Genomic DNA, 25,797 nt, shown 5'->3' with positions numbered 1-25,797 from the left:
TGAGCCTAATAAAGATTGCACGTTTACTATAGTCGCTGTACTGGAATGCTGCCTTTTCCACCGACTTTTGCTGTGATTTCTTGGGATTAAGGATCCACTCCCTTTTAAAGGCATGCACCAATTGCTCTTGCAGCTTTTAAGTGTGGTGAGTGCTGCTGACAACCATTATAACTTGGAGCTGACAGGCAAGTCAGCACTCGCTGTCCTTTTTTACCAGCGTAGATTCTGTGCTGGTAAAAAAGCTCCTTGTGAGCGCTTCCATAGTAACCTATTGGTTGCTATAGTAGCGTGATTTACACGCTGTCGTAACAGCATGTAAACAACGCTCGTCTGAACGTGGCCTTAGGGTGCAGTCACAGGAGCGATTTTTTTTCACGCATGTAATGGCACGGGAAAAAAAATTGCACATCGCTTGTAGAAAAAATCCCGTGACCGAGTTCATTCGCACTCATATGTTCTATCTTTTGCAGTTGCAATTTTTTTTAGCGCATGTTAAAAATCACACATATGACAGCTTCCATCGGAAAGCATTGGCTCTATGTAGAGGCGATTTGAAATCGCGCCTATACATGCGCTTAAAAATCGCTTGTGTGACTGCACCCTTAAAGTGACACATGCCAGATTTGCAAAATTTCGCTTGATCGTTGAAGGGGTTTTTCCACAACTTAAAATTGCTTCACAGCTACTGAGTCATTCCTGGTTGTCGATGACAAGGCCATGTGACTGCTATAGCCAATCACTGGCCATAGAAAGCTACGGCTGTGCCCAATGATAGGCTGCAGCAGTCACATGTCCTGGTCAACAGCAACAAGGAAGGACGGAGTAGTTGTGAAGGAATTTTAGTCATGGGAAAACCTCTTTAAGGCACAAACAGGCTTGGTCCTGAAGGGATTAAAACTGCTCTCATGGGCCCCTTTGCAGAATTCGCATCCATGGAGTAGTTTCCAATAGCAACTTTAGATGGTATTTTGAATGTGTGGTACCATAAATCGATAGAACAGAAGAGTAGTTGCACAAATCTGAGGCCAGGGTTCATATAACACGATAAGACGAATACAGGTCAGGCAGCGATCAAAAGTCGGAGAACAGTCCAGATCCCATGACTGGAACCCATAAACCTTATAGGTCAAGCAAGGCACTTCACAGGTAAATGGTGTGGGACTGGAAGATACTAACTATCTGATATTGATTGTATATATTTTTGAGTCTGTGATTAGATGTCCACAGTCAATATTGTCAAACAAAGTTGCCACAGGGCAACCAAAAGACTGTTGGTTATGACCCCCACCGAAGTAAAACATAACCTTTATTATATAAGTGTCATAAAACACCTAATAAAATATTAAAATGACAAGACTCTTGCAGCTCCTATAGACTAAAGTATTCATGGATCATACCATAATGGTATGGAAATTGGGAAGTCTCCAAGCTGACTCCTATTATGCTAGAATATAGAGGGATTGGACACGGCCAGGATCCCCCACATGTATATATAGAACAGCCGTAAAGTCCTAAGCTAAATGTAACCACCAGCCCCCATCCCTCCAATCAATGTTTGACCTAACTAGGCTTCATCAGGATTATTTATGACTATACATTGGAGTTTCATTGGTTTGAGTTATTGTTAATTTTATATGTATCTTCATTTAGGGTCTTTTATTAGTACAGTTGTAGATTAGGTTCCAGGGTAGGGTTGTCCTTCTTAGGACAGCTACCCCGCTTACCAACCACAGGTTAGCTGTCAGAATATAATAGGGTGAAACAGGATTTATATATTTTTTAATGTATCTAAAAAAAGTTATGTTTTATCAACTTGGGCACAGTTCATGTCTTTGTGTGATTTTTGTTCATTGTTGCGACATTCCCTGAGATTCTGTGAGTTATTTAATGTTTTCTCAGATTTTCATGTTAGGCTTCATGCAAAAATCTTAATGTTAAAAATGCAAATGCATACCTGCTAATATTTCAATCCCCAATTCACGACATATTGTAAACCCCACCCTCTATCTAGCAGTGCCTCAAAACATGCAATACATTTGCATATGAGCAGTGTCAGCACCATGACTTAATGGTTACTGACGCTGGTGCGGAGTGAAGTGGCAACATCAGCCCCGGACCACATAGCAAACAAAGGATAGATGCCAGCAGCACACGAGGTGTTTCACAGTCCCAGAGAGACAAGCTTTATTCCACTTCAAGCAAGTAAAAATGGCAGGTAGCTGCGATGTTTCGACCAACCAGGTCTTTGTCAAGCTTCCTTGTCCTTCTGGGACTGTGAAACAACACCTCGTGTGCTGCTGGCATCTATCCTTTGTTTGGGTCCTCTGAATTGGGACCGTCTCTGCCAGCGTGCACCGCACCGCTCCACAAAGGTTGGCGAGTCCAAGGACAGCTGATGAAACTTTTAATTATGGCCCCGGACCACATGATGTGTCAGGTGGCACATGCAGTGTCATATTTGGCTAGATACCAAGGGATTAACATCCTCCAGTGCTGATAGACTAGCTGGTTTATCTTTCAGCCCTGTCAGCCTATCAGTTTCTCTGTGAGAGAATTTTCAGCATCTCGTATGTGCAAAGGATGCTGGTTATACTTCTAGTGTACTGGCCAACGATCTGTGGATCTGTGCTTAGCGGTTCTATGCTTTGTGGTTTTGTTTAGTGCTCAGTTAACCCATATTTCATGCTTAGTACTCAAGCACCCTGTGATTTGCAATTCAATGATTAGTGTTGCTTGTTCATCTTGGACCTAGACTTGGATTCTTTTCTGGAGCAGGGTCACCCTTTTGAAGCGGGTGTTCCGCTTGAGTGGCCAGTCTTGTTTAGGTGGTTCAGGCGATACCTGGTTGCCATTATCATACTTCCTTGCAGTCTGTTGCGTAGTTTGTCTCATGAAGAGAACCCAGCCTATATCACTTTTTTGTGATTAGGAATTAGCCACCAGTGACAAACATCACTGCTGCCAATCACGTGACTGTCTCTGTACACTGATGGTGAGGTGAGGAGAGGATAGGTGCCCAATTGTCAATCACAAACAGTGGAGTGATGCACTATCAGCTGTATTTTCTTCACTATAGTCACCTATGTTTGACTATAAATAACCTGTTTATCCATCCTCTGGTCTGACCTTGTACGTAGGTCTGGAATTAATCATCTCCGCTTGTAGTAACAAGCCTAATCGTACATGACACCCTGCCACTGAAGCTCAAGTCACAAGGCTGTGATGCCATCCAATAGATGTATGTACAAGAGTGCACCCGGATGCCAATCCCTGAGGTTTAGTCTATAGGACGGTAATATAGAGTCGTACAATGAGGAAGCATCACCAGAATGGACTTGCGAATTAGCGAAGTAAACTTGACATAACTAGAGTACCTAGGTTCAGGAAAACTTGATAACAAGTACAGGAACTGTTCCAAGAGAACATTAATAAGTTAGTGCTGCCCAAACTCAGGTGTGAAGTCTAAGATATATTCATTCTCATCAACTACAAATGGATGCAAATTTTACCGGATGAATAACCCAACTGCACCCCCCCCCCCCCCTCAAAAAAAAAAAATCATCTGTAGATAGTCAGATTGCAGGTAATGGGCTGAGGCAGAGATGTGGTCAAAATATAACTGGGTTGGTAACTAGTAGCAGTAGTAGTCTGGCAGGCTGAATCAAACACAGGAGGTCCACAGGAATGATCAGGAAATGTCAAGAAGCTCACCACCAGGGCTGATAAACAAGCAAGGAGATTCTGGAAGGATTCCCCTTTAAACTTCCTTGCATACTACTACTAATAATAATCTTTATTTGTATAGCGCCAACTTATTCTGCAGCTCTTACTGAAATTACCTACTGCCATATCTCAATCCTGTGGTTGGAGTCATGAATAGTACAAGGAACTATAGTACCACCTTGGACTTGCAGTACAACAGCTCTGGACAGGTAGATGAAACAGTGGCTTATGTCACATATGTGCTGGCATTAGGTTAGAAGTCACCCTGTATGAATTTTTTTACACCACTCTTCAAAAGAAAAAAATAAGACGTGTGCAGAAAACAGCAAGATGGCAGCATGTCCACACCAGACTAGCTCGGTGAATAAATACCATACCAAAACCAAGCTCAAAACTCAAATACAGCACCAGAACCAAACTCATTACATAAATGCAATACGAAAACCAAACTCAGTACATAGATACAATACCAGTGTAGTGGCCTGAAACACCTATTTCTGGCCCCTCCATAATTGTCATACATGTCATGTCTTTTATGTGGATGCACTGTGCAAAGTGTCTTGTCTGCTGTTATGTGTATTGAACAGCTGCAGCATGCAAGAGGTTAATGTCTGAAAATAGCTGGGATATGTCTGGGAATGTATCAAAATTTGTCTAGTCACCTGATGTCTCCCCTTCTATAATTGTGAGTAATTGAGACTTATGGTTAGTCTTTCCTCATCTTCAACAGTTGAGAGTTAAGTAGGAGTGCTGGCCACATGGGAGTACCTTCAACCCTCATGTAGTGAAGTGATAGAGGAAGAGGAAACCACCTCTGAGGAGAGAAAGGAGTAAGGAGTCCGTCATGCAGAGTCGTCTTCAAGAGTTCTGAGTGAGTGTCAGTGGAGAGTCGTGTTTCTCCTCCGGAGTAATTCAGAGTCCCGGAGTGTGTGTGTCCAGAAGTGGAGCACTGCAGATAACTGAGACTGTAGGCCTGATTTCATCCTGTGTTCTCCTCCCTGACCAATCACCAATAAGCTGTCTTTCCTGCATGTGTGAGTAAGCTGTATTGTATGCTAATTATACAGTAAAGTTCACTGGTCATTGCCCATTCCCAGTGTCTGAATTATCAAGTTCCAATCCTGTGTTGACTCTCTTTATTCAAGGTGTGAAGGAATGGTGACATCAAGTGTGACAACTTCAAGTTCACCACACATAGAGGTAACCACTGTCCCAGTGTTGCCTGGAGGAGGCCTAGCAGTGCCTTGGCCGAGATTCCGTGCGTCCCTCCAGGGAGGAGTCTGGTAGAGCCCCCGAGTGTGGGCCTCGTGTCTTGATTGCCGTGGGGGCGTTGCACCAGAACCAAGCTCATAACAAATTCACTAGCAGAATTAAGCGACTGTTGTAGGGGTGCCAAAGGGCTGACAATGGCACCTCTGAACATAGAAGGACGTAGACAGAACATAGGGAGATGATTCATGTAGCTCCACAAGGTGGCAATCACCCCCAGCCTACATCTGTTTGGTGCCCCACTACAAGCTGGTGGCTGGTGGGACTACATGGATTGCACGTAGCTAAGGCCGAGCATACATATGTCACACTACAGTTACTGATGCAGGCAGAAAAATAGGACCGGTGATTAGTATGCCAATGAAGCAGATCTAAGATGATCAATTAAGAAGAGTTGAGGTTGTTCAGAATTATTCGGTCCCTGTATAAGTGAATAAGAGGAACTGAATGATTGCTGTTTAAAACGAACATGAAGCAAACGAGTCAATGATGGTTTTTATGCCTGCAGAAAATGAATGATGAATAAAAAGCAAATGACTCTCATCCGTCATTGGCTTGTGTTTAGAACGAATGATTATCGATCACTTTTGCTTCTTTGAATTATTTTTTGAACAATAATTGTTCCATCTAAAAGTACCCTAAGCCTGCTACATTGTCTTTACCCATTGATGTATCAGGATAGGCAAAGAATGCGGCCTCAGACAAACTAAGCAGCAAACTCAGTTCTGTTACATTTGTATATGCAAGAATGAGAATACTTTGTGTTCTATGGTACTCATACACATTTTTGTTTTAACAGCACCCCAAGTGGTCAGGAGAAATACTGCAGCTAAACCTTATCCATTGCTTTTGAGCAAGACATTCACATTGCATGCAGAGTTATGCATGACCTACTAAAAGTGACAGAATGTCTGTTGTCACTGTATCTTGGTTGGCAGAACGCTGTTCATTTGTTGCCAGATAGCAAATACATCTGTTCACCACAATACGAAACACAAAGTTCTTCAGTGAGAATATTTCATTTTACTAGGATTCCTCTATGATATGTCAGGGAAGGCTACAGAACAGATATTGGGTATATGATTACAGGTAGCTAGAGGAATAGGTGCCAGCACCGTGCTTGTCAGAGCGGTGGAAATACAGTTTAGCAGCACACCTGGATGCTGGTCTTACCGACAGAGGAGAAGAGTAGCGGTCAAGAGACAGACCAAAATTGGAATTTGAGAATGTTGGAAGCAGCTTGGCAGAAAGGCAGAAACACAATTCGGATGACGATTATTAGGTTGGCACGGGGTAATATAAGGTGTGGAGACTACGGTATCTGCTATTCTTTAGTCCCTGCAAGGAGGTCTAATATGTAGAATAGTCCTCATGGACACTCAGATGGTTAAAAGCGCTCTGGACTATAGGTATAATAGTCTATAGGACAGATTCAAGTTGGTAACAGGCAAGTATTTGTTAGCTCTAAAATCAGTATTAGGGCTTTAACCCACTAGCGTTTTTTTTAACGCTGCGATATCGCTGCGATTTTTTTAATGGGACTTTCTAATGTTAAAATCGCATTGCACAAAAATCGCGATTCTAACATTAGAAAGTCCCATTGACATTTGCAATAAAAAAAGCAGCGATATCGCAGCGTTAAAAAAACGCTAGTGGGTAAAGGCCCTTAGGCTGCCTGTCCACGGGCGTTGCGGTATCCCGTAACGGATCTCCGCCGCGGGAGCCACTGCCGGGAAGCAGGAGCCGGCAGACGGATCTCTGCTGTCAGCCTATCTGACAGATAGGCTGACTGTGGAGAATCGCAGCAATTTACAGCATGCTGTGAATTGCTGGCCTCGAGCGGAGAATTGCGATGATTCTCCGCTCGTGGACAGGGGGGCTGCGCTCTCCATAGCAACGCTATGAAAAGCTTTAGACAGAGTGATTCGCCGGTGATTTACCGCCAGCAGAATCACGCCCGTGGACATGGGGCCTTAGGGGGCGAGGATAGAAGTTTGTGGATAAATGGATAGTTAGGTCAAACTAAAGACCCTCTTACACAGACCTTTGACACCCGTTGTGTGGTGAGCTGTAGTTTTTATTGTTACTATCTTGCGGTATTGGTAATGTGTTACATAAGCTTTAGTCATTTTGTGGGATGAGCGGGTGGAAGAACACATCAATTTTTCATAATTTTATGGCTTTCCCTATGCGTTAATATAAAGATATACAAGGACAGATAAGAACACCACTTCCCAACAGAATGCAGATAGGCAGATTGCTATACAGAAGAGCATTGTACAAGTGCAAAATACAGATGAACAACCAGTCACTTGTCTATAAGATATTGGGGGAGCTGCTCAGTATTATACTTAGATAAGGCGCACCAAGGATGCCAAGTCCCACTGATACGTGTAGTGCTACGTGCAAGTGTAATACATGGTAGGTGTGTCAGTGGTTGTGCAGCAGTATGTTGCACTTGTGCCATGTTCCTCTGTATAGCAATCTGCCTGTCTGCATTCTGCTGGGAGGTGGTGTTTGTACCTGCCTTTATGTATCTTAGCGCATGAGTTTGAAAAAAAAAAAAACTACGGGAAGATAGGTCCTGTCTAGAGATGAGCGAACGTACTCGTCTGAGCTTGATACTCGTTACTCGAAACAAGTACCACGCGATGTTCGAGTTACTTTCACTTTCATCTCTGAGACGTTAGCGCGCTTTTCTGGCCAATAGAAAGACAGGGAAGGCATTACAACTTCCCCCTGCGACGTTCAAGCCCTATACCATCCCCCTGCAGTGAGTGGCTGGCGAGATCAGGTGTCACCCGAGTATATAATTCGGCCCCTCCCGCGGCTCGCCACAGATGCATTCTGACAGAGATCAGGGACAGTGCTGCTGGTGGCGGAGCTGCTATAGGGAGAGCGTTAGGAGTGATTTTAGGCATCAAGAACCCCAACGGTCCTTCTTAGGCCATAGAAATCGCAGATCGCACCTATCTGCGATTCCTGTTCTCTTCTCTATATGCGCTCAATGGGGCCGGCGGCAGCAGCGCCGACCCCATTGAGAACATATAGAAGACAAATCATTCTTCTCTGCCACAGCTGTAACAGCTGTGGCAGAAAAAACGATGTTTGCCCATTGAATTCAATGGAGCCGGCAATACAGCAGGTTCCACTGAAAGCAATGGGCTGCCGGCGTGCGTGGGATGAATTGTCGGGAAGGGCTTAAATATATAAGCCCTTCCCTGCAATTCATCCAGAAATGTGTTAAAATATATATATATATATATATATACATACACACTATTACTTACCTTGTCCCGGCAGACGGAGTTCAGCTGCGGCGGCCGGCAGTGGGTGTGAAGGGGGTGTGAGTCAGACTCAGCGCTGAGCCAATCAGGGGGCAGGTCTGACTCACACCCCCTTCACACCACACCCACTGTAGGCCGGCCGCGCTGAACTCTGTCTGCCGGGACAAGGTAAGTATATACCGTATATACTGGCGTATAAGACGATTTTTGAACCCCGAAAAATCTGCTCAGAAGTCGGGGGTCGTCTTATACACCGGTAATACAAAAAAAAAAGAAAGTGTCAAAAAAAAAATTCATTACTTCACCTCCCCCGGCGTTCTGCGACGCTGCTGCAGGCTGTCGCTCCCTCCTGGTCCCTGGCAGAGCATTGCTTGAAATCCCCGCCTCCAGAAAGCTACTGTGATTAGCTAACACACGCCGTCAGCCAATCACAGCCATTCAATGACATCATTGTCATTGGCTGTGATTGGCTAAAGGCACGTGTGTTTTCTGGAGGCGGGGATTTCAAGCCCTGCGTCCAGAAAGCAATGCTCTGCCGGGGACCAGGAGGGAGCGACATCCTGCAGCAGCGCCGCAGAACGCCGGGGGAAGTGAGTAATGATTTTTATTTTTTGCTCCGCTGTATTCCCGGCATATAAGGTGACAGTTGGGGGGTCGTCATATACGCCCCGTCGCCTTATACGCCGCTTTATACGGTATATTTTTTTATTTTTACACATTTCTGGATGAATTGCAGGGAAGGGCTTCTATATTTAAGCCCTTCCCGACAATTCATCCCGCGCACGCCGGCAGCCCATTGCTTTCAGTGGAACCTGCTGTATTGCCGGCTCCATTGAATTCAATGGGCTAACATCGTTCTTCTGTGCCACAGCTGTTACAGCTATGGCAGAGGAGTATGATCTTTATGCTGACAGTGCGGGGAGGGGGGGGGGGGGCACTCTTGCCGCTATTGTGGCTTAATAGTGGGACCTGGGAACTTGAGATGCAGCCCAACATGTAGCCCCTCGCCTGCCCTATCCGTTGCTGTGTCGTTCCCATCACTTTCTTGAATTGCCCAGATTTTCACACAAGGAAACCTTAACGAGCATCGGCGATATACAAAAATGCTCGGGTCACCCATTGACTTCAATGGGGTTCGTTACTCGAAACGAACCCTCGAGCATCGCGAAAATTTTGTCCCGAGTAACGAGCACCCGAGCATTTTGGTGCTCGTTCATCTCTAGTCCTGTCCTATCTTTTCTTGCCCGTATTGTTAACGAGCGGGGGGAAAAAACGCTAATGAAAACAAATCCATTGCACAGTATAAAAAAGTTATACTTAATCTCTGTGGGTCATTTTGATTACAACAATATCAAAATTGTAAATATTTTGGGGGTTTTTCCACTTTTGCACAATAAAAATCGTTTTTTGGGAAATAATTCTTTTGGCAAGTCTGCATTCAAAGCCCCATAACTTTTTTAATGTGCCATGGACAGAGCTGTGTAAGGGCTTGTTTTTTGTGTGACCAACTGTAGTTTGTATTTGTACTATTTTAGGGCTTATTCACACGGGTGTATATCAGCCGGGTTTTCAAGCCCGGCCGATATACGCTGCCCCTCTAATGCATTGGCTTACAATGCATCAGTGCACAGGGGCGTATTTCCGCGGTGCAGGGTGCTCCCACGCCGGCAGCGGCAGCTGCATAGATTCCTATAGAAGCCTATGCTAGCTGCCAGAGAAGGGAGGGAGTTTAGCAGTGTGACTGCTAAACTCCCTCACCCTTCTCTTCTCCTCCCCGCCCCTTGCTGCTATTTGCTAAGCGTCAGCCAATCACAGCCAGCGCTTCCAGGAGGTGGGGATTTTTCAAACCCCAGCCAGAAGATGAAGAGAAACAGGGCTAGGATCCAAGGAAAAGCTGCGACGGCAACCCGGACAGTGCGGTAGAGATGATGTAAACTTCTTTCTTTTTTTCTTCAGCTACAGCTTATTTTCAGGGTAGGGCGTACATTTCAAGCCTCCCCCCCCCCCCCCTCCAAAAATCCTCACATGTGAGGCTACAAAATCATGGTACTGCCGTGAGAAGATGCAGCGATATCACACAGACCAGCTATACGATATCGCTGCGATTTTCTTGCGTGATGCCGTGTCGCCTGTGTGAAAGAGGCCTTATACTGAGAGATGAGTGCTGCCCTTGATATATAAGTATTGCACCCACCCAGTAGGGAAAGAATCCTGCAAATGCCAGAAATGTCTGCAACATCCACCAGCAGACTGGCAGCACTCTGGAGAGAAGAAAGCACTACTGTGGTTAATAGAAGTTCTTGGTTGACTGCACAAAATATGGAGATTCACAACAAGGACGCAGCCTGGGAAAGCCCTGTGGGCACATTTCTGCGCAGAGCTTTCTGGTCTTGGTGTGTCCGAAGCACATGATGGCTAGTTTCTCTCCAGACCCAGTAAATGACTTTACTGACCCTGATACCCATTGACCCCACTGTTCCAAGCTCTGGGCCTGACTGAACATCTACCTGTCTGCCCCGTTTTACACCCACAGCATCTGCATGCCGTACATGTACAGAATTTTGCATAAACTGCTTCCCTCCAATGATGTGCATGTACATTGTGGGGTAGAAAGAGGTTAAGCAAGCCACTTTGGCAATCGGACTGTTCTATAACTTGTTAGACTTTGTTCACGGGTGCAGATTGCACCACAACCGGCACCAGATGGTCGGCATTGTCTTATAATGCAGTTTGCTGGGTTCAACAGGGAGCATAGCGCTGCACGCTACTTCAACCTAAGTGTGAATACAGTCAGAACAATTACACATCCGAAAAATAAATAAGTTACCTCTTCTGGGTTATATTTGGCCAGGACTCCATCGCCATGGAACTCTTCCAAGACATCCTTAAGTTTCTTGGTGGAATCTGAAAGGAAAAAAACCAAAAACATTTATTTAGTGATTACTAGATGGGAACTAATGAGTATTTTTTTTGTTTTTGCGGAATAAGTTGGGGCTATACAAATAAAGATTATTATTATTATTAGATCTACAGAACTGTGTCATGACTGCCGCAAAGAATAGGTACAGCATTTTTATGGGGCTCACAAGGTGGGGGTCTGGCCTGGTACCATTACAACCTTATATGCTCAATGTTGGGGTTAACATTTTTTCAGGTTGTAGAATCACTTCAGTGCCAGTTAAAGGGGTTGTTTAGTTGATCAACTATTGATGACCTCAGGATAGATCTTCAGTAGTTGATTAATGGAAGTCTGTCGCTGGGGATCCCCACCGATCAGCTGATATCTGTGCCTACTGTGGTGAGGACAGTGCAGGAAGCTGATAGTACAGTTAACATTGCAGTGGCCCAGGTTGATACTGCAAGGACAGGTGCCATTCAATACAATGCAATACCAACCTGGGCGGCTGCAACCTGGCAGACCTGTCTGCTTTTAGCACTGTCCACACTGCCAGTGGGCTACATGAACAGCTAATCAGCAGGGATCCCAAGCTCTTGGATATTCCACCAATGAACAATTGATGACCTATCCTGGGAATAGTTCATCAATGATAAAAGTCCCAAAAGTCCTAGACAACCTTTTTAAATCCCCAACATTCCCTGTTTCATTGCCTACAAAGAACTTACCTGAGTGATTTCTGCTATACAGTATACAGTCATTTGATGAAAGAAAAGTAACTTCCCCTCTCTACATTATCAAACCTTAGATAAGCACTTAGGGCTTTATTTGGCAGCAGCGATAGTCAAACACAAGTGTTGCTGCTGGAGCTAATGGTGAGTTTTCTGCTGCTTATGCACATCTACACTGCTCTGTACTGCTGTACTCTGTTCTATTTGATGATATGTCTCTGTGTGTGTTACTGACAGTTAGAAAGCAGAATATGCACTTCTCTGTACACTCTAGAACACAGCACCGCAGCCAGGCCATTTCCCACCAGTAGTGAGAGAACAGAGAATCACAGATACAGGCTACAGAGGAAGAAAAATTGGGGAAAATGCAGGATTCAGGATGGTCATAAAGAATGTTGTTCCTCATGTACACACTTGGCAGCTTATTCTGAAAGTCATTTGAAAAGTTAGCTATCTTATATTCTAGCATTCTAAATGCCTATAGTCAGTACTGTACGATTCTCCAAACGACCTCTATAATTGACGCTGCCTTCTGTGGATAGGAGTTGCTATTTTACAGAATGAGATGACCTTCAATAATCTTTACTTCTGCTGCCAGCGCCGAGAACAAACAGATGAAATATTTATAATGCGCCTAAAACCTAGACGATACTGGAATGTATACAGCGCGGCACTGGGTGGATGGATAAATATTCATTGCTACTAGTGGTACTAAGTATATTTACTATACTCTATGCTACAAGGCTCATTGACCAAGTTACAGCATAATCTGTCTCAGCCACGGAGCGTCCGTTACGATTTACTGAGCAGAACAAATGGCTGACCAGTTTATTTTGTTAGAGTTTTCTCTTCCAATGGCATTCATTTAGATTAAAGATAAATAGGAAAAACGTATGGAACAGTGGCTGTAGTGGACATTAATGTCTGCTGCCAACTTAGCTTATCGAGATATGTCAAAGAATATCATCGGTGTGGAGTCTGTGCAGTGTGACCCCCACTGATTGCTTGTATGAAGGGGCAGTGACCAGTTCAGTCCAATTATGGTGAAGGAGGAGCACTGTGACCCAGGCGCGTACCTATAGAGGGTGCAAGGGATGGGGTTGCACCCAGGCCCAGGAGCCTTAGGGGGCCTATAAGGCCTCTCTTCTCCATATAGGGAGCTCAGTACTATGAATAAAGCATTATAGTTGGGGGCCCTGTTACAGGTTTTGCATTGGGGACCAGAAGCTTCAAGTTATGTCTCTGTGCAGCGTGGTTTAGGTATGGGTACTGGTACAGATACAGATAGAGGGGGGGCCCAGCTCACCTTTTGCATCAGGGCCCCTGAGCCTTTAGTTACGCTCCTGCTGTGACCCCTTCATTCTACTGTTCAGTAGGGTCGCAGAGTTCAACCTAAGGGTATACATACCATAGAGGATGATCACTGGGCAAGTTAACCCCTTCCCGATACAATATGTCTATATAAATCCTCATTGCACATACCCCATGCAGTTAGGATGTATAAAGCTGACCCCAACCTATGCTTTGTATGCAGTGGGTTCGTGAGCAAAGCCCACGCCATGCACTGCAGATACTGGCTGTCCTTGACAGCCGTCATCTGCCCACAACAGCCACAATTGGAGACAACACGGGTATTAACCCTTTAAATATCACTGTAAATTCTGACAGTGGCATTTAAATGTTCAGATCGACCGGGATTTAAATGTCTCAATCGGCCCCACCGCAATAAGATCGCAGCGGTGGCTTACAGGTGTTATGGCATCCTTGGGCCCTCTGAAGGCCCCTAGAGCTGTCATGATTCTTTGCCTATTAAAATATGCCTACGGCCTCTGACACATCTTGAGGGCTCGGTCAGACGAGCGGTTTTTTGTGCACCTATGTGTGCCAAAAAAAAGCACTCCACACATTAGAAAAATGCATGTGACCATAGCACTATTCACATTGCTTTCAATGGGGCCAGCACTGCTGCCACCAGCCCCATTGCAAGCAATGGGATGCAGGCAACCCCCACAGGGATTTTTGGGGAAGGGCTTTAAATATAAGCCCTTCCCTGAAAAATCATCCTTAGGTGTAGAAAAAAAACAAAACATTACTCACCTAGCAGTGCTGTCCGGGCTCCGAGGCGCCTTCTCTCTGAAATCCTGGCACTGATCTAAAGCACTTTCAAGAGGCGGAGACTTAAAAATCCCCACCTCTTGAAAGAGCTGGTCTGATTGGCTGAGTGCTCAGCCAATCAGAGGCAGCACTCAGCCATTCATTGAATTCAATAATGCGCTTCATAACTTTTATTACATTTTTTTGGCGGGGGGGAGGGGAAAAGAACCCCCCCCCCTCTAAGATTTCTGCCATTGTTTTTGTGTTTTGTTTTTATGGCCTTCAGCAATTGGTAAAAGTAACATAACTTGTCTGGATCAGCACGGTTACTGTGATACTAAATTTATATAGATTTCTTTTTTATTTTTACTACTTTTGCATAATAAAAACATGTCTTTGAAAAAAACTATTGAATCTGCAGCACCACATTCTAAGACCCAGAATGTTATTTTTACAGCAACTCAACTATGTGAGGTCTTCTATTGTGCGAGAAGAGTTGTAGTTTATATTGGGGCCAATTTAAGGTTCGTGTGACTTAGGGAGCGAGCGGGGAGATACTCGAGCGAGTAGCGCCTTAGCTGAGTATCTCCCCGCTCGTCTCTAAAGATTCGGGGGCCGGCGGGGGGCGGGGAGATCTCTCTCTCCCTCTCTCCCCCCGCTCCCCCCCACCGGCTCCGGCCCCCGAATCTTTAGAGACGAGCGAGGAGATACTCAGCTAAGGCACTACTCGCTCGAGTAATGTGCCTTAGTGAGTATACTCGGATAGTATTTTATTGTGGGTTTTGGAAGGCGAACAAAAGAAAAAATAGCAATTCTGGTCTTAGATTCTAAAATAATTTTTAGTATGTTCATCATGCAAAATAAATAACAACATATTTCCGTTGCCTGGGTCGTTCTGAACACGGTAATACCTATTATATGCTGCTTTTTAAACATTGTTTTGTATTTCATCAAAATGTGTGCTTTTTTTATTGGGAATTTTTAAACATTATCAAACTTTTTTTTCCGACTCTGCTGGTGCGGGGCGTAATAGGCTAAATTACATGGTAGCCATGGTGGCATTTGATAGGCTTCTGGCTGCTATGGGAACCCATTGGTACCTTGCAATCACACTGGTGGGGTCCAAGGTATCACATTTTTTTATGTATTGCTTTTTTGCTACACTTAGGCTAGCTTGGCACGGGCGAGAAAATCATGCAAGATTTTGTTTGTTGTGAGACGCACAAATCTCGCACAAATATGAACCTCATTGTTGAGACAGGCTCGCAGGAAGATCCCTTCATCCCCAAAGTGATGCGAGACTGGGGGCAAGATTCACGGCTACATGTCATGCCCGCCCGTGTAAAGTTAGCCTTAAAACACTTTTCTTTTACAAAGATTTACTTTTGGGTTGTCGCATTCCAAGAGCCATAAACTTTTTATTTTTCCATCGATGGAGCTCTTTAAGGCCTCGTTCAGAAGAGCGTTTTTTTGCGCAGAAATAGCTGCGCAAAAAACCAGCGTCTATTAGAACCAATGGTTTCCTATTGAAGCGTTAACGTGAACGATTTTTAGACGTGCTAAATACTCACACCTCCAAAATATAGGACATGCGCGGCTACAGTGCCCGCATATAAGGTGCGTGCTGCATGAGAAGATAGGACCTGACCTATCTTGGGCACGTTTTGCGCAGCAGTTCCCATTGACTCCTATGGGAGCTGGATAAACACGCACCACGGATTGTGTGATCAAGCAAATTATGTGTGAATGCAGATCATGTCTTTAGCTTTATTCATGCGATTTTTTCAAACGCTCGTCTGAATGAGGCCTAAGGGTTCGTATTTTACAGGATGAGCACTAGCCAAAATCTACAATTCTGCTGCGGTTTTAATTTTTTTTAATGGCATTCACCAAGCGGTGTAAATGATATGTTAAATTATTTCAGTGGGTCAGCACGGTTACATCGATACTTATCGGCATTGTCATTATGTTCGATACCACATTTATATAGGATTTTGTTTGCAACTTTTTTTGAAAAACGTATTTCTTTCTTATCGCTGTATTAAAAGACCCCAAAATTCTTCTTTTTTTCACCAAAGGTGCTTTCTAATAATGTACCAACTTCTGTACGTGGGTCATTACAAATGTGGAAAATTTCTATGTGTTGGGTTAGGGGGGGGGGGGGTGAAACTAAATGGGGGATAATGGGATGTTGACTTTTATTAATTTTTTTTTTACTGTTTTCACTTTTTTTTTTTGCTTTTTATTCTTGTCCCACTGGGGGACTTGAATTTCATATAGTGTCATTGTTCTTGTAATATACTGCTATGCTTCAGTATAACAGTGTAGCATTAAGCCTATGTAGCTCAGCCATCTTCAAGCATCCAGGTACCATAGTAACCCATCAGGACTCCAAAATCACATTATTGGAGTCCGATAGGTGCCCCCTCCCTCTGTCAGCTTTTTAGATGCTGTGGTCGCTTTGACTATGGCATGTAAAGGGTTAAACAGCTTTAATTATTTTCTCTGGTCCCCACTGTTGGACCAAGTACCAGGCTGTCATCGACAGCCGAGTACCCCCCCCCCCCCCCCCCAGGCATGTGAGACCCTTTAAAAAGTGCATGCATCAAAATAGGACCCCTAAACGACCACTGTAAAAACCCGTATAGGGGCAGTCATTACGGAGTTAATCTTACCTGAATATATCTTTTAACAAGGGCTATGCAGTACTTTTCTGGCATCAAACAAAAAAAACCCCAAAAAATAAAAATAAAAAAATAAAAAAATGTTTGCAGAGGCATTACAGAATATGTCGTTCCGTAATTCCACACCAAAATCCGTATGGCTAATGGCGGATTTTGATGCAGAATTGCTGGCAGAATTCTACTATTTTCCATTCTACATCAAAATCTGCAGTGTGGATTTTAGTGCAGGATATTCCGGAGGAGGACATAGTGTGCAACGCTACTGTGGAATATTCTGTCCTGTGTGAAAGGTCTCTGAGCCTCCTGACAACACGGCTGTTTGACTATATTCGTTGCCTACAGGTCAGGTGACTGCGGCGCCAAAGTGGTGACACTATGTTCATAGTGAGGTTACTGTGAAGGGGATCAAGTCACCCAATATGTTGTCACAATGGATGTCATATCGGCACGTATGAAGGAACAATAAAAGTGGAAGGGGAGTACAGAGGATTGGAGGAGGAAGACCCGAAGGAGAACTCGGCATGAACATTAGTCCTAAAATATTCATAACTCTGTAATACAGTAGCTGCAGTATATGGAGATAGCGGTTTCCAGAGCAGCATAAACTTTGCAGCATAATATCTCCAGCAACTATTTGCTATTACACATTCCCAGTTGCTATGACGATTCATATACTGCAATGCTAAATGCAAATAATAATCTTTTTATGAGTTCTGTCATACAGAAGAACGGCCATGGATACAATACGGACGTGGGTGGGTTTTCGCAAACAGCTCTGGCTGTTTGATAACGTTAATAACAAATAATCTAATCTATGAAAAGCATTTCAAGGTCTGGTAGTTGGAATAAAACTCCTGCTGCACTAATGTCACCCTCCGCTGTCTCTATAATACATCATTTTCCAAAATCTGGCTGTCGACCTTAGTACATGTGTACCAAATATAACCGTTTAAATGTATCATACAACATGAGCAGAACAAGCTACATTGTTAGTGGTGTTACTGGGTATTGTCCTGTGCTTTTTGCCGCCCCTTGCTATGTTGTATGAGTTAGTTTCAAAGTCAGTGAAAAAAATTATTGGGCTGCTGTGTCTATAGCCCAAAATTTGCCACTTTTAAGTCTGATTCAGTCATTAACCATGAAAACGAAATAAATAAAGATTAATTTTAATTGTGCTGGAAAAATACTGCTCTCTTCTATGTAAAAGAATATAACTGCTATAATACTGCCCCTATGTACAAGAATATAACTACTATAATACTGCCTCCTATGTACAAGAATATAACTACTATAATACTGCTCCCTATGTACAAGTATATAACTACTATAATACTGCCCCCTATGTGCAAGAATAAAACTACTATAATACTGCCCACTATGTACAAGAATATAACTACTATAATACTGCCTCCTATGTACAAGAATATAACTACTATAATACTGCTCCCTATGTACAAGAATATAACTACTATAATACTGACTCCTACGTACAAGAATATAACTAGTATAATACTGCCCCCTATGTACAAGAATATAACTAGTATAATACTGCCTCCTATGTACAAGAATATAACTAGTATAATACTGCTCCCTAGGTACAAGAATATAACTACTATAATACTGCTCCCTATGTTCCAGAATATAACTACTATAATACCGATCCCTATGTACAAGAATATAACTACTATAATACTGCCCCTATGTACAAGAATATAACTGTTATAATACTGCTCTCTATGTACAAGAATATGACTACTATAATACTGCCTCCTACGTACAAGAATATAACTAGTATAATACTGCTCCCTATGTACAAGAATATAACTAGTATAATAGTGCCTCTATGTACAAGAATATAACTACTATAATACTGCCCCCTATGTACAAGAATATAACTACTATAATACTGCTCCCTATGTACAAGAATATAACTGGTATAATACTGCTCCCTATGTACAAGAATATAACTAGTATAATACTGCTCCCTATGTACAAGAATATAACTAGTATAATACTGCTCCCTATGTACAAGAATATAACTACTATAATACTGCTCCCGTGTACAAGAATATAACTGCTATAATACTGCCTCCTATGTACAAGAATATAACTACTATAATACTGCCTCCTATGTACAAGAATATAACTACTATAATACTGCCCCTATGTACAAGAATATAACTACTATAATACTGCCCTCTATGTACAAGAATATAACTACTATAATACTGCCTCTATGTACAAGAATATAACTACTATAATACTGCCCCTATGTACAAGAATATAACTGGTATAATACTGCTCCCTATGTACAAGAATATAACTACTATAATACTGCTCCTATGTACAAGAATATAACTGGTATAATACTGCTCCCTATGTACAAGAATATACCTACTATAATACTGCTCCTATGTACAAGAATATAACTACTATAATACTGCCTCTATGTACAAGAATATAACTACTATAATACTGCTCCTATGTACAAGAATATAACTACTATAATACTGCCCCCTATGTACAAGAATATAACTACTATAATACTGCCTCCTATGTACAAGAATATAACTACTATAATACTGCCCCTATGTACAAGAATATAACTACTATAATACTGCCCCCTATGTACAAGAATATAACTACTATAATACTGCCCCCTATGTATAAGAATATAACTACTATAATACTGCCCCTATGTACAAGAATATAACTGGTATAATACTGCTCCTATGTACAAGAATATAACTACTATAATACTGCCCCCTATGTACAAGAATATAACTACTATAATACTGCCCCCTATGTACAAGAATATAACTACTATAATACTGCCCCCTATGTACAAGAATATAACTACTATAATACTGCCCCTATGTACAAGAATATAACTAGTATAATACTGCCCCCTATGTCCAAGAATATATATAGTCAATGAGGTCCATTTGGCATCTTTAGATTCCGTCATAAAATTGATCTTTTCGACCAAGGGATTCTACTATCCTGCCCCTTTAACAAAAGAAGGAAATCGCAACAACCGAACGCCGTGAACACAGCCTGATATGGAGTTGGATCAGCAGACTGTTTTTCTTCTATTCAAAGGTAACTGAAACAAACTAAAAGTATTTAGTTTTTCTCAACCCCCTTTGAAATCAATGGGGGAAAAACTGATTAGTTTATTTCAGTTTTACATCAGTGTCTCTCCTCATTCTAAAACTGAGCAGAGAAATGGAACCCCTGAACTTAGCCCTAATACAGGTGTCAAAGCTGCCTCACCAGATATGTGGCAGGATTCCTCCACGTATCCTACGTGCTTACATTGGATACATTGTATATTGCTCTCTAATGAATGAACCTGTAATTAGATGATGTACATTTCTCTATTGGTTTATTTTCCTCCCGATGTATTTTTAGGAGTCAGTGAATGTATTAGCATGGTCCTTGGGGCTTTATTGAAGTCGCTTGCATGCTCCCCTGTGATATAAGGCTTAGCTTTTGGGATATCATGAATTCTTTTGATTACAATGATTATGAATCACGCTTAAAGGGATTTACAAGCTTTTTTTTCATGTATAACAGCAGGCAATTGTAAAATAAAATAAGCTATATTTCCTGGCACTAGGCCCCCACTCCCACTGCATCGCTGTTCTGATTTTCCTTGCTGGGATCTTTTTACATGCTGCAGCAGTGACTTTTTGTATTTACACATGACCGCTGCTACCAATCAGAAGCCTCAGAGAGGTACAGTGATTGGCTGCTGTGGTCACCTGTGTACACGGAATGTCAGTGCTGCTGCATGTAAACAGAGACCAGCGGGGAAAATAGGAGTGTCAGCGGTCTGGAGCCAGTAAATATAGCTTATTTTATTACTTTTTATGACTGCCTACTACTTTTAAAAAAAGGAACCCGGAAAACCCCTTTAATATAACTTGTTATAAGACTGCTAATAAATTACATTGGACAGCAGACGGACAATAGTCCAATGTATTGTCCCATTTACAGATGGGCAGCACAATGACATACATTAGCATGCCCTGTTTCTCGTCCGTGATATGGGAAGGTCTAGGATATGCTATGGGCTTTTTCTCATGGACCATCAAACGCATGAAAAAACGTCAGTGTATATGTCATCATAGCCCCAGGATGGCGCCATGCGCTATCTGTGAATTAACACTGACAGCATCGTAAATCAGAGCTGGTCTTAGGTTAGATGTCACCTAGTGGAAAATCTTTTTTGGCCCCTTCTCCCAAGTTTAGTACATAAATCCATCATCAGAACTCCCCAAAAAATTATAAATATTCCGCTGCCAACCTTGATTAGCGCAGTGGGCTTGCATACAGTGACTGAGCTTTAGTATGCCTCTAAATAACACAGTTACCATGTAATGATTATGTATTAAAATACCACCTCTACACAGTTATAGTGATCACAGGTGATGTCTCTTTTTGGAGCCACCAATATTGGTTTGACTTCTCCCTGGCCCCAGATCTACCATTGAGAGCATTTCCAGCACTACTTGCCTCAACACACTCTCTCCATCTGGTCATTGCAACCCCTAAGAAACTTTTCAATGTGCCCACAGTGATAATGTGAATGCTGTGATCCAACTTATTATTAGTGACACTTATTGTGTGTGGCCTCAATTAGTCATAGGTCGCCCTGTGTGGCTCCAAATAATAAGACCCCCTTGGTGCCCCCACTTAGTAAAACAACCCCAAATAATAATGACTGTCCTCTGTGGCCCCACTAGTAGGATCTTCAGGTGCCCCCACTTAATAATAGGACCTCCTTTGTGGCTCCAAATGGTAGTAGACCCCCTCTGTAGCCCCACTTAGTATGATCCCAGGGTACCCACATTTGGTAACAGGACTCCCTCTATGCCCTCATCTATGTTTAGGGTGACTGACCCTACTTCTAACACAGCACACTATGCTGTTTCTGTAACAAGGGATTTAAGGAAACAAAGTAGTGCATTGCGCTACGTTATTTTCAGGACTCCCATGCACTTCAATGGGAGTTACGGAAATGGTGTAAGGTTGCCACCTTGGCTTGCTCCATTCCAGCAGGTGAGGTGGTAAGTAAACAGCTATAGTTTCTGATCTCAGCCATGAAACACTGAGATGAGACAACCTATAACCAATACAGTGATAGGAGTCTGAGACTGGGCTCTAAAAAGGGTTTGAAGCTCGGATTTGGTACTGGGATCTTAAACTATTTGGGGCCTCCTTCTCATGATTCAAAGATATTAGGTTGGAACATGGCCTTATTAATGGGTGCAAAATATTTTGAGATGTTGAGTCACTGTGATCTTTTATCGCATATCATATATGTTTTTCAAAATTTGAACATACGTATAAAATGGCCAGCCAGGTAGCCATCCCAGGAAGGGACCATTCTGCTCTTGCTAATTGACCCTTATAATTACAAGTTAGGACTATAAAGACATGCACTAGACTAATATGCCCCGGAGGAAGCACTCGGTCGTTGCACACATTCACTCCAGAGCATTCTTGCTGCTTGTTGGAAATTAAGTGTGAAGATTAAAATATTCAAAGCAAATTATACTTACATTCTGCATACTTTTGAAGTTGAGAAAATTCTGCAGGGCTGAGATTGACCCACTTTTCTTGGTTAGTCATTATGGTCATAGAGATTCCAGTTGCAAAAAAGGACAAGTGTGACAGTCTGAAGGCAGAAATAATTGATATAATTTTCTTCCGATCCCCAAGAGTCTTTAGTCCACAGTGAAGGGATAATTACAGAGATGAAATCTTCTATGAAGTCATTGTGCATTTAAAACCCTGAAATGAAGAGAAAATACAATTAAATATTTGAAATTTTTTTTTATTATATCACTCTTGTCATTTGGTTCTCTGGAGAATTGGGCAAATTATTTTTTCTGTCACATGGTAAATTTGCTCTTTTCATTTCCTAATTTAAGGATTGATTACTTACATAATTTTTAGCAACTTATACTTTCGACTTAAAGGGGTTGTCCCGCGCCGAAACGGGTTTTTTTTTTTTTAAACCCCCCCCCCCGTTCGGCGCGAGACAACCCCGATGCAGGGGTTAAAAAAACAACCCGCACAGCGCTTACCTGAATCCCGGCGGTCCGGCGTCTTCATACTCACCTGCTGAAGATGGCCGCCGGGATCCTCTGTCTCCATGGACCGCAGGGCTTCTGTGCGGTCCATTGCCGATTCCAGCCTCCTGATTGGCTGGAATCGGCACGTGACGGGGCGGAGCTACACGGAGCCCCATAGAGAAGAGGAGAAGACCCGGACTGCGCAAGCGCGGCTAATTTGGCCATCGGAGGGCGAAAATTAGTCGGCACCATGGAGACGAGGACGCCAGCAACGGAGCAGGTAAGTATAAAACTTTTTATAACTTCTGTATGGCTCATAATTAATGCACAATGTACATTACAAAGTGCATTATTATGGCCATACAGAAGTGTATAGACCCACTTGCTGCCTCGGGACAACCCCTTTAAGGTCCATTTACACGGGACGACTGTCGGGCAAATGATGCCCGACACTCGTCCCAGTGTGTCCGTGCTCCCGTGCTGTCACACGGGAGCTAGCAGAGCTGGCTCACTCACAGAGCGGCCAGCAGGGGGGCAGTGCAGTGCAGGAGATTTTTCCCCTCTTGCTCCCCCGCCCCTCTCCATTGAGATAACACAGCGGCTGTTCACTACTGAACGGCTGCTGTTTAAACTGAATGATCAGCGATCAGCTGATTGTCTATCGTTTATGCAGCGTAAAAGATCAGCTGATCACTCATCGTTCTGTTTTAACGGTAGTGAACGGCCACTGTGTTATCTCAATGGAGAGGGGCGGGGGAGTGAGAAGAGAGAAACCTCCTGCACTGCCCTGCCCCCCTGCTGGCCGTTCTGCGAGTGAGCCAGCATCAGTAGCTCCCGTGTGACAGCACAGGAGAGCAGACACACAGGGACAAGTGCCAGCATCATTTGCTTGACAGTCATCCCATGTAAATGGACCTTTAACCCTTTGCAATCCAATTTTGGATTCAGGGTTTCCTAGGGGTTTTTCTCTTTCTGCCATTAAACAATGGCGCCATCTGCTGGCTAGAGCCATTACTCCGGTATTGTACATGCTGGAGAGGCCCCTGACAACAGAGTGCCCAGTAATGTGCAGTAAGAATATCCTGCTGGACGTCTTCCGACATCAGAGCTGTACAGCCTTCAATCAGAATGTCTTTAGACGTCAGACAGTGGATTGGAAAGGGTTAAAGTCCATAATCTTTCAAATGACACAAGAATTGAAGCTCTAGGTGTAATATTAGGGCGCAGCACTTGTGTTGAGGTAGGAAGCAGAATAATAAATTTTACTTCTTGCTTCTGTGTTTGTGTACTGGAAAAAGGGGGGGGGACGGGGGGGGGAGGGGTGCGAGTGAAAGCGGGAAGTAAGAATAATACCTTCGGAATTACCTGGGATTTTTTCATTGATTACTAATAAAATGTGGTCTGAGTGTATCTAAACCACAATTGACAAACACAATCAAACTAATAATAGCCAAGCAGCTGTACCATTCATGTCTTTTACTGAGAACATGAAGTAGTGCAGGAAAAAAAGTAAGTCAGTCCTTGAATGTAACAACCTGTAGCTCGCTCTCCACCAAATGTTTCCTGTAGCTATATGTAAGCATTGAAGAGGAACCTTGAACTATTTCTCCCTGCAAATGCGTTTTAGTTTATTAATATTTCTGTGATGCCTTGCGTGCGCAGTCCTCTTAAAGTCATGCCACAGTAATTAATGGGGTTAAGGTCAGAATCTCATCTTGGCCTTTCCAAAACACAAATCTTTTTTTTCCCATACTATCTTTAGCTGATTTACTTGTGTGCAATCGGTCAATATCCTATTTCATAACACAATGTTCTTTCAGCTTGAGCTCATGGATGGCTGTCCTTACATTCTCCTGCAACATGTTTTGATCCCTCAGATCACAAGGCTCTTCACAGTTATAGACAACTCTAAAATCGTGATTCTTTATTGAATAACTATTAAAAATAGGCCTACCAAGGACAGACACACATAAATTGACACTAATACACCCTTGCCAAGATCACTGTACAGCCCCAGGGTGGGCAGACAGCAACCCAGGAAGAGGTTAGCTTTCTATACCAGGGGTTTAGGAAAGTTTCACAAGTAACTAATCTGGCCCTGAGAAGTTTATAGCTGACCAGAGAAAGGTTTATCTCCTTTGATCTTATTGTCATTTGCGGGACGGCCAAATGACAGTTCCAGCTATGACCATCAATCGTGATTCCATACAGAGAGCCACTGCTATGCACATGCAGAGAATCACTACTCTACATTGCATACAGAGAGCTACTGATGGATGATTCATTCACAGAACTGCAGAAAGCCACTACTGTTTAGAGGGCTATATAAGCGGTCGATCCCAATTCCCCAGTGCTAGTAGCCTAATTAATTCATCTGTAGCAGGGAACTTCCACTAAAAGACTGGCAGCTATTATAGGTAATTTCAGAGAGATTTTATTTGTATTACAATTCCCACACTCAATGCCCAACTCCCATTACAGTTTTTTAGATGGATACCAGAAATAAACCAAATGAAGGATAAAGGAGATAGAGCCTCCGGCCTTGATGGTAGACCTGAGGTTAACAAGATCACAAGGTGTTCAGACCCTGAGGCAGCAAAACAGCCCCAAATCATGATTCTCCCTCCATTATGCTTCACAGTGGGTAGGAGGTTTTGGTGTGCAATGTTCTTTTTGCTACAAATATAATGTTGTGCATTTATGATAAAAAAAGGTCCACTTTTGTCTAATTTGTCCATAGAGCAATTTCCCAGAAGCATTGTGAAACATTTAGGTGGTCTTGGGCAAACATCGGCTGAAGCAGAATGCAACTTCTTTTGTGCTTCTATGAACACTATTCTTTGTTCAGTGTTTTTCTAATAGTACACACATGAACAAAGACATTTGCAGTTTGTAGAGTCTTCTGTTGGTCCTTTGCTGTTACCCTTGGGTTTTTTCTCACCTCTTTCAGGATTGCCCGTAATGCTCTTGGAGTGATCTTAACAGCACAGTGTCTCCTAATGAGAGTAGCAACAGTCCAGAATTTTC

The 25,797-nt window shown here is 43.0% G+C and overlaps 1 protein-coding gene across 4 annotated transcripts in view; it reads right to left on the bottom strand.

Annotated features, from left to right (window-relative positions):
• Positions 1 to 22,375, bottom strand: part of DGKB (diacylglycerol kinase beta) — a 432,907-nt gene extending 410,532 nt beyond the window's left edge. For all 4 annotated transcript variants that reach the window (XM_066585569.1, XM_066585572.1, XM_066585570.1 and 1 more), the window contains exons 1-2: positions 22,255 to 22,375; positions 11,107 to 11,183 (exon numbers count right to left, since the gene is read on the bottom strand). In XM_066585569.1, the coding sequence (XP_066441666.1) occupies positions 11,107 to 11,183; positions 22,255 to 22,333 (156 nt within the window). In that variant the 5' untranslated portion in view covers positions 22,334 to 22,375. The remainder of the gene's footprint in view (positions 1 to 11,106; positions 11,184 to 22,254) is intronic.
• Positions 22,376 to 25,797: the final 3,422 nt, after the last annotated feature.

This window comes from Eleutherodactylus coqui, chromosome 12, assembly GCF_035609145.1.
Source record: "Eleutherodactylus coqui strain aEleCoq1 chromosome 12, aEleCoq1.hap1, whole genome shotgun sequence".
Taxonomy (NCBI): domain Eukaryota; kingdom Metazoa; phylum Chordata; class Amphibia; order Anura; family Eleutherodactylidae; genus Eleutherodactylus; species Eleutherodactylus coqui.
Note: the sequence above shows the minus strand (reverse complement) of the source record. Positions and strands in the feature narration are given on the sequence as shown.